The 12,890-nt window shown below is 34.4% G+C and overlaps 1 protein-coding gene across 2 annotated transcripts in view; it reads left to right on the top strand.

The window, feature by feature from the left end:
* LOC115216988 (cholecystokinin receptor type A-like) overlaps positions 1-12,890 on the top strand; it is a 212,344-nt gene that overhangs the window by 163,576 nt on the left and 35,878 nt on the right. For both annotated transcript variants that reach the window (XM_036507295.1, XM_036507296.1), the window contains exon 2: positions 6,103-7,348. In XM_036507295.1, the coding sequence (XP_036363188.1) occupies positions 6,931-7,348 (418 nt within the window). In that variant the 5' untranslated portion in view covers positions 6,103-6,930. The remainder of the gene's footprint in view (positions 1-6,102; positions 7,349-12,890) is intronic.

Below are 12,890 nucleotides of genomic sequence, written 5' to 3' on the forward strand. Positions count from 1 at the left end.
ATATTGGTTGGCGGGGTATGTAAAATATAATGTCTAGAATACATAACAAGTGATAGACATGGTTTGGATATTGTTAACTATAGACCTGCTCTCTCATCACTGGTCTCAGTGAAAACGACAAAGGACAAAATTGTAATAGTGTTTGAGATGTAGCAGACGAGCCATCATGGAGGTGAAAGGGAAACATTATTTCTTTTCCTTTGTTTAAAATGTTAGAAGATATCGAGGTAAGAAGAAGCATCATAGACTGATGTAACAAAATTGTATGATTATTTTTTGATGAATCGTATTTTGATGCAGGGCTGTACGTATTTCCCAAGGATGGTCAACTTCTGAAGAGAAATTATACAGATATGCAGATAGACAGACAGACACACACACACACACACACACACACACAAACACACACACACACACACACACACACACACACACACACACACACACACACACAGATATATATTAACTTTGATTTTTGTTATATATATATATATATGCAAGCTTGCATACATGTGCATGCGCATACACCAGCATATATATATACGCGCATATATATACACATATATACTCGTGTGTCTTATTCAACAATAGTTTTAATCCATTCATCTTCATTTAGATAAGTCGCAAATCTGCTCAGGCCTTTTTTAGATCTTACATTCTCCGCATTCGGTCACTTAAAGTCAGCGTGTTTGTGATTCGCATCGTAATTAGCCCAATTTGGCCGCTCAACCCAATTTATCTATGCGAGATCAAACTTCTAGAGACCTGTCCATCATTAAACGACATTATATACAATTTTCTTGTATAGATTTTCAATATGATTTCTACCTGAGGCCAGCGCCGAATACTCATTAAATTCTGTTACTGAGTTGGCGAAAGGCAGAACTACATTTCGAAAATTCTTGCATATTTAGAATACACCAACGCAACATAATCACTGAAAGAAAATCATTCTATCAAATATTTAGAGAGGGTCCTCCACAAAACGATAATTTGGGCCTATGCCTATATTTCATTCCACAGCAACAACACCACCACACGCAACACACACACAAACACACACATATGTGTATCTGCTGGCTTCTAAGATGCATTCATTCCTGTACAAAGTTATGCATTCTGATGTTATTAGGAACCTGTACATGTCTTTTGCGTTTAGTTGCTGATGTTGAATCCAAGTGAGCAGCTTCCAGCTCCTTCCAGACGTTGACAAGAAAGGATGGGGCAACTTTCAGAAAGCGAGTTATCTCTGCGTCTCAATACAGCGCTTTTCACGCAAAGATCACAGCGTGCCTTTTCATTTCCTGAGTCGAGCTGGCAGAAAAGGCGGCGAGCTGACAGGTTCGTTAGCGCGCCGGGCGAAATGCGTAGCCGTTACGTTCTGAGTTCAAATTCCGCCGAGGTCGACTTTGCCTTTCATCCTTTCGGTATCGATTACATAAGTACCAGTTACGCACTGGGGTCGATATAATCGACTTAATCCTTTTGCCTGTCCTTGTTTGCCCCCTCTATGTTTACCCCTTTATGGGCCATAACGAAATAATTATTTATCTGAAAAGTAAATTAAAAAAGAAATAAATGTGAAAAGGTGTCGTCAAAAGCCCTGGCACACACCCTGTATATTTGCGTTTAGTATGTTTCATTATCGACTTATTAAAAGATATCTGAAGATCGTTTTAGAGAAGACACTCTTGATTTATGTATTTAAATAGGAAGCTGTGACTGTAGACTTGAATAAAATATGTAGCCTTAAATTTATTATAGTTAAACCACATAATACGAATACCTTATTTCAACTCTCGTTCCTATCAGATCAGCTTTAAAGTTCTTTATATTTTAGCCACGAGAATTTCTACAGGGGATCTAAATTTGCATTTTTGCTGTTTTATGTAATCGCAGTTGAGCATGACTTTTGTTGTTCTGTTTTCATCCATATATTTGCGTGGACATGGCGTACAATCAGTAAATTCAGTCTTTTTACCGAAACATGGATAAAAATAAATCCACGATATTGGCTTGCCATAAATAGGGTCTAAAAACAAATTGCTCACGACGCTCACTCAAGTGGAACATCGCGGAACGATCTTCACCACGCGTGAATGGACCACATTTATGAAGGTTATGGGTAGCCGAATGATCGTATATTATTTTGAGAGCCAAGAATTTCTCTGCACTGCTTAATTCAAGATACGAACTTCTCTGTAAATGCAGACATATGGACAAATTCGTCTTATCGAACTGGAAGACACTGCCTTCTCCGGATTAAGCAAGTTGCATCACAGACTATGGTCTTCTCCCAGTCGGATTTTTCTACATCTGCTATATTAATTCTGATTTGAAGCCTATCGGTTTTAAGCCTCATTATCACGGACAAAGGGGATGCAATTCTTGGCTTACTTTCCTTTCTTTTCTCTTTTCTTTTCCTTTTGTTTCTTCGCTGCGTTTTCTCTTTCCAAATTGTGCATTCACATTCCTTTCGTCTTTTGTCGAGTCAGCTGATCGCCCAGCGTAATTTCTCGCTTTGTTTTTCTTTCAAATACGACCAGCCATGTTGTGCATTTCAGACTGAAGAATTGCTTGAAGGATCAAGGGATAATATACAAACACTGATGATATAATGTGTTTCAGTAGTATGGAACTAATAGCCCCTCCTTCTTTCTATACTGTATATATATATACATATATACATGTATATATATATATGTATATATATATGTATATACATGTATATACATGTATATATGTACATATATGTATATATATATGTATATATATAAATATATATGCACACGCATATCATATGTATGCATGTATATACATACATATATATATATATATATATATATATATATATATATTATATATATATATATATATATATGGGTTTCTGTATGTGTGCTAGTGAGTGTGTGTGTAATACTTTCTGCGTAAATATACACCGGCCAATTATTTGCAGCAGTTATCATGTATCCTTATTAACATGAATAGTATTAGAAATAATTCTCTACCTCTCGCTCTCTCTTCCCCCTCTCACTCTCCCCATGCATTTTCTATGGTTGTTAAGAAAAGAACCCCGTGGCTAACAGCAAGTGTTACTGGAATTCCGAAGTCTTCTAACACTATGAGTGCAACAGAAATATTTTTCATACAAATTACTTTACCAAATTTGTACTGGAAATATATATAGCTTCTGTGGCATATCCACTCACTTACTTTTCCGTGGTTCTCAACAATGACCTTGCCAAAACCTGAAGTGGCCCTCAAAACACAAAGAAAACATGGAACTTCAAATTAGTAACTAAAGCCACAGAAAATCGAGTTGTGGTTTAATACAAATCGTGCGCGGAAATATGGTGCAAGCGTAGAAAGAGAATGTCGTTGGCTACACAAAAACTCTAACACAAATAATGTCGTAATTCTATTGAATTATGCAGTAACTATTCGTGTTCGTTCATTCAAAAATGAATACATGATTGCAATAAATTTGTGCAAACAAAGGCGAGTAAAATAGTAGAAATTTAATTTATGTGATTCGATTGACAGGTGGGCGGTGGTGCTGCACAGCCAGTATTATGTTTTATATATAACAATCGAGGGAGCGTCTACATAGTTGCCTAATGTGTTAGAAATAGTAGTCAGTTTTCCCTCAGACGACAGCATGGCACTTCAAAACATGTTCCCAATATGCTCGTAGGAAAAAAAAACCTGACGATCATAGTCACGGCTGGAACATCTTCGACCATAGATTTGAATCGAAGCAGATACTAATAACAGCAACAACTATAACAAACACCAGCGATAGAAACTACAAAAAGAAAATGGACGCTTAATCAAAACTCGTCATTTGTTTCGCTGGTTTACATTCTTATGAAAGATTGCTTTTTGTAGTCCATGAAAATATCGTTATTGCAACCAGTGATACTTGTATCATTGTAATATTGAACTTACAATAAGTTACAAAGTTTCCTTTCAATTGCGCTCTCCATTACTGAAACCAACCGACACTCATACGACTTAAAGCCACAAAAAACAGTCCCTGACTTATAATTGGTGTTGTAAAAACTAATTATTCAAAATTTATTACATAAATTTCTTAATATAAATAAATTAGGCCCATGTATGAACTGTTAAATGTGTATTTATGATATACCTTTCACCTGCAGTCGTTTTATATTCTTTATATACTCAGGCAGTAATTAATTTCTCTAATGGGTTTGTATATGTTTGTGCGGATGTGTATGACTGTAATAATTATTTGCAACACGACAGATAGAATATGGATGGTAATTCAAATTAATACAGTTGTTAATGTTATCTGGTAGTTGTCCTTTGAGATGTGACATCGATCATCATTTGTTACTGAAAGAACGCTGGTTCACGCATGCAACCATTCACATACTCCCTTGTAGACGTACACGCATATTCTCAGACGGGGTTGAAACGCTGTTTGATCTTTCAGTGTTGGTCACCGACCCACTTCCATTGAACGCACACACACACACACACACACACACACACACACACACACACACACATTCACCCACCACTCTTTTACACGCACTCGCACACACATTTACACGCAGAGAGTCGAAACGTTGTTTGATTTTTTGCACCCCTTCCTTCCTTATTCATCTATCACCCCTTCCTTTCTCATTCATATCTTGTGACGGAGAAAGACACAACATATAGTAGATGATACACGGCGCTTTCTTTGCCACTTCCTCTCTCTCCCTCTCAGTCATGGCTATTACTCTCACTACTTCTCCTTCACTGAATTACTATTTTCTCTCCTCTCCCTTCACTTACAATACTGTTTCGCCTACTCTGTGATTTTGGAGAAATATATATATATATATATATATATATATATATATATATATATATATATATATATAATATGCCTATATACATACATATATGTACATACCTACATGTATATGTATATACCTACATGTATATGTATATATACATGCTTATATGGGTACAGGATATAAAAAAACGTTGAACACAATGAGAAACGAAAACATAAATACAAAAACATAGAAACGAACTTCTTTGGAAAAACGAAAAAAACAGAGAAACGAGACAAACAACATAAAGAATATTCCCCTTCATCAGTTGTCCCTGTTTCATCTACTCCGCGTTACTATCAGCACGGCGCTTTCTACTAACATATCCATGCATAGTCTTCTGCTTGTATAGGTTCATCCTTCCATCTCATGATGTATGTATGTATGTATGTATGTATGTATGTATGTATGTATGTATGTATTTACTAGAATCCTGAACATTTATATATATATATATATATAAATTATATATATATATATAAATTAGGAAAAAACCCACCTTTTATCAATTCAATAATGAAAAAATTTAATTATACCATTTAGAAAAAATTATATCTTATAGAAAATTTAAATATGAGATAAAACATATACCAATAATTAAGTAATGTGCAAAATAATAAATAAAACGTATATATTTGGTAGAATATATATATCTGTGTGTGTGTGTATACATACATGTAAATTTATAAATCAAGAAGATGAAATGAAGCAGCTTTAATCACAAAACACAACAATTGTTTCTGTACATTATACACAAATATGCCACTCTCTCTCTCTCTCTCTTTCTCTCTCTCTCTGTCATTGTGTTTGTTCACTTTTCCGGAACTCGGCTAAAGAACCAGATATAGAATCAAAAATAATACATACTCAGGTTAAAGATTCAATCCAGTGACAAAAACAAGCACAAGATAACAAGCAAAAGCTTAGGCAAGGGTTTTCATTATAATATTGTAATATAAGATATTTAACGAAATAAAGATTATTGCAAGAAATTCTTACTGAATATTTCCTTATATGTTCGATATTAGTACGATACAAAAGCTAAGTAAAGTTTCTGTAAGAAACAATTCTGATAACAAAAATAGAACAAACACACTTTAAGTGACTTTCGTTGTTCTGGAGCAGTATCTGTGACCTCTATAGAAATAACAACCTCTTGAATAAAAATAGACAAAAATGTATGTAATTTTAACATTTAATGTAAAATCTACATCTGCGTACTTTTAATTATTATTATTTTTCGTCATTTCAGATATAATTCATTGCTAAATATTCCAAGCGGATACCAAAACGTTGCTCATGTTTTCTGTTTTTGGTGAAAATATTCCCATCGGTTTGTATATTCTATATATGTAACGAACGGAAATTCACGTTTAAAGGGAAGCCGTAAAATGAAAAATAGCAACATATGTTGCGATATCTCTGAAAGTAAATCTTTGGATTGTCATTTATTCTTCTGATGCAGAACATTGAAGTTAATCTACAAATATTTGCCAAATTCCTCACATCAATTGGTGATGATTTACTTCTTATTTATAGAGGAATTTCTTGAATTCAGAATCTCAGATGGATTCACACAGAATACCAAGATTTCAGAATAAGCACTACAAAGAGATGTCTTTAAAAATCCTGTAAAAGGAAACGTTGTCATGGGAACCCGATATTATTCGTTATAATTCTTTCGTAAAATCAATAACCTTCACTATAACATTCCGTATCTTTGAAAAGAATGATTGTTATGGTTTATAATACAACAGCAACAACAAATATTAGTAGTGTATCAATGGCATAAGTGAAGGAAAAGCGCTTTGTGTATACATTCGCCAGCGGAGAGAAAGCTAGGTCGTCAGAGGAAAGAAATTAGGGCGAAAAGATAGAAAACGACAAGAATACTAACGAAAATAGCAACAAAGATCATAACAATAGCACCAATAATAGCAACAGTAATAAATGTTTTACACACAACAACACAATTAATAGAAATATTACGAGGATTAAAAGACGCATAAAATATAACACACACACACACGCACATATGCATATATAAAATTTATCTGCAACTGAAGACAAAGAATAAAGAATGAATATGGAGAATCTATTAAATTTAACTTCATTCCTAGAAGACGGAAATGATATGAACATGAATAGTGTCACCGAAGACGGCAGATTCGAATTCGACGACGGAAATGTTACAAGTATACCGGAAGTTGTTCGAGGTGGCAACTTTTCTCGGCGATTAATCATAGACATCGGCATTGAATTAAGGATAACATTTCATGCGCTCATTTTTATATTAGCTGTGACCGGAAACTCGTTGGTTATTACAGTTTTAGCAAAGAACAAAAGGATGAGAACCGTTACCAATGTATTTCTTTTGAATTTGGCTATAAGTGACCTTCTATTAGCCGTCTTCTGCATACCGTTCACTTTGATTCCAGTTATCTTGAGGAACTTCATCTTTGGTCCCGTTATGTGTGTATTGGTTCGTTATTTACAAGGTAAGAATTTTGAAAATCTTTTTCCACAGACATCAAACTGCATCATCAAAGTGTATATTTACAATAGAAGATATATGTATTTTCTTCCAGTTCAGTTCAGCTTTAGGATGTATATTTTATAATATGCATATCTGTACTAGATTTCGAGTTGTTCCCCAAACATAAACAAGTGCCGTCTTTCATATGCACTCTAAAGAAAAGTGGTTTTGTATAGTTTTGTTAATGGCAACGGTTCGGCAGTATTTACATGGCTGCTGAGAATGGGTTTAGAAATCATTTCCTAGGTTATTCTAGAGAGTAGAGTCATGGTACAAATGCTTGAAACTAATTGAACTCTGCTAAATTCAACCAAACATCTAATTAAATCTACAACTACTAATGTATTAAATTATTTCATTGAACGTTGATCATCTCAGAGCATCACATTTCAGACAGTATCTTATGCAGTACAGTTGATGTCTTTCTATGCTTCATCTGCTATTTTCTCTTTCCCTTCTTTTGTATTTTTCAAACACAAACGCGTATATGCTAGCATATACATCAACGCACAAATAAACACATACACACACAAATTCATTTGTGTATACACTCATGTATTGTATTTCCTTTTTCGTTCTTGATATCAACATAAAAAAAGAGCAGTCTTCGTAGTTGCTGTTGTATCTCTTGTTATTTCCACAAGCATTGGCCAAACACTAAAGTAATCCCTTCGCCGCTCTTCGATCTGCTGAAAATAGCAACCTAACCTCTCCTCAAGTCACTTCAAATTGAATGATATAGTCGTAAGTACACTCTAAAAAATGGGGCGTTCATATTTGGTATAACTTTGATCGTAGGTTTGACTAGAAAATAAACAACAGCAATAACAAGAACAGCAACATATTCCTCGCTGCGGCCATTACTTCAACAATCGTTAACTAGTCTTGATGTTACACTTATTTTTCCACAACCACGTACCAACCACAGCCACAACTGCTTTCACTGTTTAGAATTCTATCAACGAAGACTAGAAATTTCATAGAAATCCAGCTAATCTAGTCATTGCCAACACAATATTTCTCCATTATATTTTGACTGACTGCCATCTTTGTTCAAAAGGTGGTGACGCCAACTGTACTTGTTTTCTTGAGACAAGAAATTAAAATTAAACATTTGTAACTGACATTTGACATCACAGAGGAATTCTGGGTCATAAATAATTGCTTTTTTTCTGAATTCATTTGCTTCAGTGCCGTTGAAAGTAAATTAATGATGACCCTAGATGGGTTTTTTTTCCTTATTTCTCTTTTATTATCAATATTTCGCAATTGTTCTCATAAAAGAAAATGCAAAACAGCAAGACAGAAAAAAAACCACAACCAAATTATTCCGTCCTGAGGCAAAATTCTTCGGAAATTTACGAGAAATTATCATTGCTTTATTGTCAGAGAAAATATGACCAACATTGAGTTGTATCTTTAAAATAAAAATTCCAATCAAAGTTGAAAATAGCACTTTCAGTAGAATATTGGTCATGCATTATTAATATTGTTTCAAACAAAAACGGAATTAATGATAACATTGTTAATATATTCAAGAAAGGTGCCGTCATAAAAATGGATAAAATGATATCTAACTAGTGACGGCAACTCAATGAACACACGTGAGGATATCAACAACAACACGGAATTAATTTTGTTTATTATCCATGAAAACGACTGACTTTGTACGATTAATTCTCAAAGTGGGTTACCAAAAAGAGCGAACCCACAGTCGAATTGGAGTGATACATCAAACGCAAGCGGTAAGGAATCAATAATTTATCTAAGACTTCTTCGATTAATTATAGAACGAAATGGCAACAATCGGACTAACAAGGTTAAAAACGAAATGTTTCAAATAAATTATTACTTATGTCAGTTCAATCACCAACCTACCATAGATCGAACCACAGATTTAGGGATCAATATATGACTTGACACAGGATAGGAACTGGGAGGTGGGCCACGGTCCTGACATTAAAATATTTCTGCAAAGAAAACTGCCATGCAGTCACGTTTTCCCACAGGTATCAATGTTTATCTATCTATCTATTTATCTTTGTGTGTGTGTAGGGTGCTTATACCTATTGGTTTTCAATTATATATATATGAGTTTTACCCGAAAATATCACAAAGGAGGGATATAAATACGTTCCTTTCAATTTTTACAAGTTAATAGAGTAACACTTCTACACAATTCAACGATTACTTTGCATCGTTGATGAACTGTTCTAAGCCAACGTCGAATTGTTATAACGTCCACTCCTGCATAACAGTATATAAATTAACCATTAGGGTATATTTAGTATGCTGACCACTCATAAAATAATGACTTTATTCTAATTATATGTATCTTTTTTACTTGTTTCAGTCATTTGACTGTGGCTATGCTGGAGCACCGCCTTTAGTCGAGAAAATCGACCCCAGGACTTATTGCTTGTAAGCAATTCTATCGGTCTTTTTTGGCGAACCACTAAGTTACGGGGACGTAAACACACCACACTTGTTGGGAGAACAAACACAGACACATATATATATATACGACGGGTTTCTTTCGGTTTCCGTCTGCCAAATCCACTCACAAGGGTTTGGTCGGCCCAAGGCTATAGCAGAACACACTTGTCCAAGGTGCCATACAGTGGGACTGAACCCATAATCATGTAGCATGTGGTTGGTAAGCAAGCTACTTACCACACAGCCACTCCTGCGCCTATATATATGTATAATGATTTCCCTGGGGTAGGCAAACGACATTCATAAGGGGATGTTAGCTCTCCATCTACTTATAATTTAGAATTAAGCTTTAGCTGATTACAAATAATGTATCACAAAATAACATGACTAACACAATCGCAACCATTAGCTTAGAGCCATCTCTGTTAGAAGCGATGCACACAGAGCTAGTTCTCCCGCAACATCTTAGCAACAGATGTAAGCGAATGAAAGAGATTATATAAAGCCTGTTCTTTTGTCATCCATTAACTCTCTCTCTCACACACACACACACGCACACACACACACACATATATATGTGTAGGTATATATATTCTCTGTGTAGTAAGGCTACCATTGGTTGTATATCTTAATATCTTAACAACCTTTCAAGCCCATCACACAAGGGAATGCTGTTCGTTTTCATTTTGGATGTTTTAATCCAAAGTTTGGTGTTTTAGTTCGAAATAGAGGCAAATACCATTTCTCTGAGTGATCGGATTCAAAAACTGTTGACCGTAAGATATTTTCGTAGCATGAAACCAATGGTAGCCTCAATACACAAATAAAGATTTTTTTATCCAACAATGCGATGTTAGGCACTTATTCTCTTTGGCCAACATTTACGTATATATATATATATATATATATATATACATATATAATACATATATACATACATATATAATACTCGTAACCACTTCATCATGGCTGTTCGTTCGAACGGACTCTACTGCGATTTTTTAACCCCAAGAGTACATCTCTAACTGGTTAACGGTGCAGAGCTCTATCCGATAAATTGCGAGCAGGGAACCGAACTCCTGCCATCTCTTGCAGACGAGGTGACCGATATATATTTTTAAGTTCTTTGAGTCATTTATCCCGGTTTTCAGGATTTGATACAATCGTGCCTATTCTTCTTCTCACGTTAAAAGCTATGTTGATTTTAAAATGCTTTGGAAGAGAATAACAGATATTGTTTTAGATGTTGCTTTAAGCTCGTTGAGTTAAGACAGATATCGGTTTCAATGTTAGCCTGTCTTTTTATGATTAAAATGTCCAGAAAAAAGTAGCTGTTTGGGACTATTCCATTATAAATTGGATACTGTTGTTTATGTTGCTAATTAACCTTCTTAATTGCAAGAATTGATCAAGTTTATGCGACCACAGAATGAAAGAATCATCCAGGTAGCGCTCCCAATTGGCGAGTAAGTATTTTTGGAAGATTCCACCAAATTTCAGTCTGGCGTATTCGTATATTTGGACGCCATGTCAAGGTTAGCAAATGTAGGGGCGATCCTCGTTCCCGACGCAATCTCATATATATATATATATATATATATATATATATATATATATATATATACCTGAGTAAACACATAAATGTGAAACAAGTGGAAAAAAGAGTACTCAAATACCAGTGGTAGAGTAATATGCTTTATTTTAAGCAGCAGAAAATTCAACAAAATCTGTTACTCTGAGTTTCTCGTTGCCGTCATCAGACAGTTTTTGCTAGAATGGAACTTATATATTAATTCAATCTATACTCTTACAAACGCTACACCTTTAAAAAGAAATGGACTTGTTTGATTGGCCCTTTAGAAAAAACGGTCAATCTTCGAGCGATAAACAAAAGGTCAAAATATATGTATATATATAAAAAAACTTATAAAAATTATAAAATCCGAGGAAAAAACCGAGGAAAAAACCTATTGCCGTTAATGAAGACAGTACAAATTAATGCATAGAAATTAAACCTGTTATAAATACTGCAATACATATTTATATTAAAATCCACATATATATATCAACATACACAAAAGGATGCGCGTAAACGCCATACATACATATACAGACGTATGAATATGAATCTAAATTATACACATAAAAGCATGTGTACATATATTCACGCAAACCGTCTCGCACGCAAGCTAAAATTCATCTATGTAGCAATTCTCATATACTGAGCAAGGAGGGGGAACGAAAGAAAGGGAAAGAGAGAAAAAGGAACGAAGGAGGGGTGGGGAAAAAACTTGTAACGATGATATTGGCATCTATAGAGGCTAGTATACATACACAAGTTTGAATTGATACATATACATACCGTCGTGTATATGTGTGCTTAAGCACAAGCATACTTTCGCTTACACATACACAGATACGCATGCTTACAAAGAAGTGAGTTAATGAACTTATGTAGGCACGCGGCTAAATTTAAAATGTCGAATATAAATATACCATATGGATAGAGTATATATTTTGTATTTTTGATTTTTGATTTTGATTTTGACTCTTGAGCGCTACGACGGATTTATAGCAAAGTCTTATTGTTTCTACATATATATTAGGAAAAACCTACAAACTTTGTTTTCATGTTATTGTATTGCATAGGATTACCTTGATTATTTATAAATGACCCAAAATAGGATGTTATATTTTATTTTATATGTCTTTCGTATATATTTTTATTAATGCACCCATTTTTTAAAAGCAATGTTTTTTTTAAAAAAAAGCAATGTTGTCAAAATTAGAATGTTTATATAAGTTTGTGTATAGCAAAGCATATGTATTTGTAAGCATGCGTATCTGTGTATGTGTAAGTGAAAGTATGCTTGTGCTTAAGCACGCATAACACCGACGGTATGTATATGTATCAATTCAAACTTGTGTATGTATACTAGCCTCTATAGATGCCAATATCATCGTTACAAGTTTTTTCCCCACCCCTCCTTCGTTCCTTTTTTTCTCTCTTTCCCTTTCTTTCGTTCCCCCTCCTTGCTCAGTATATGAGAATTGCTACATAGATGAAT

Source organism: Octopus sinensis, linkage group LG11 (genome assembly GCF_006345805.1).
Source record: "Octopus sinensis linkage group LG11, ASM634580v1, whole genome shotgun sequence".
In the NCBI taxonomy this organism is placed as follows: Eukaryota; Metazoa; Mollusca; class Cephalopoda; order Octopoda; family Octopodidae; genus Octopus; species Octopus sinensis.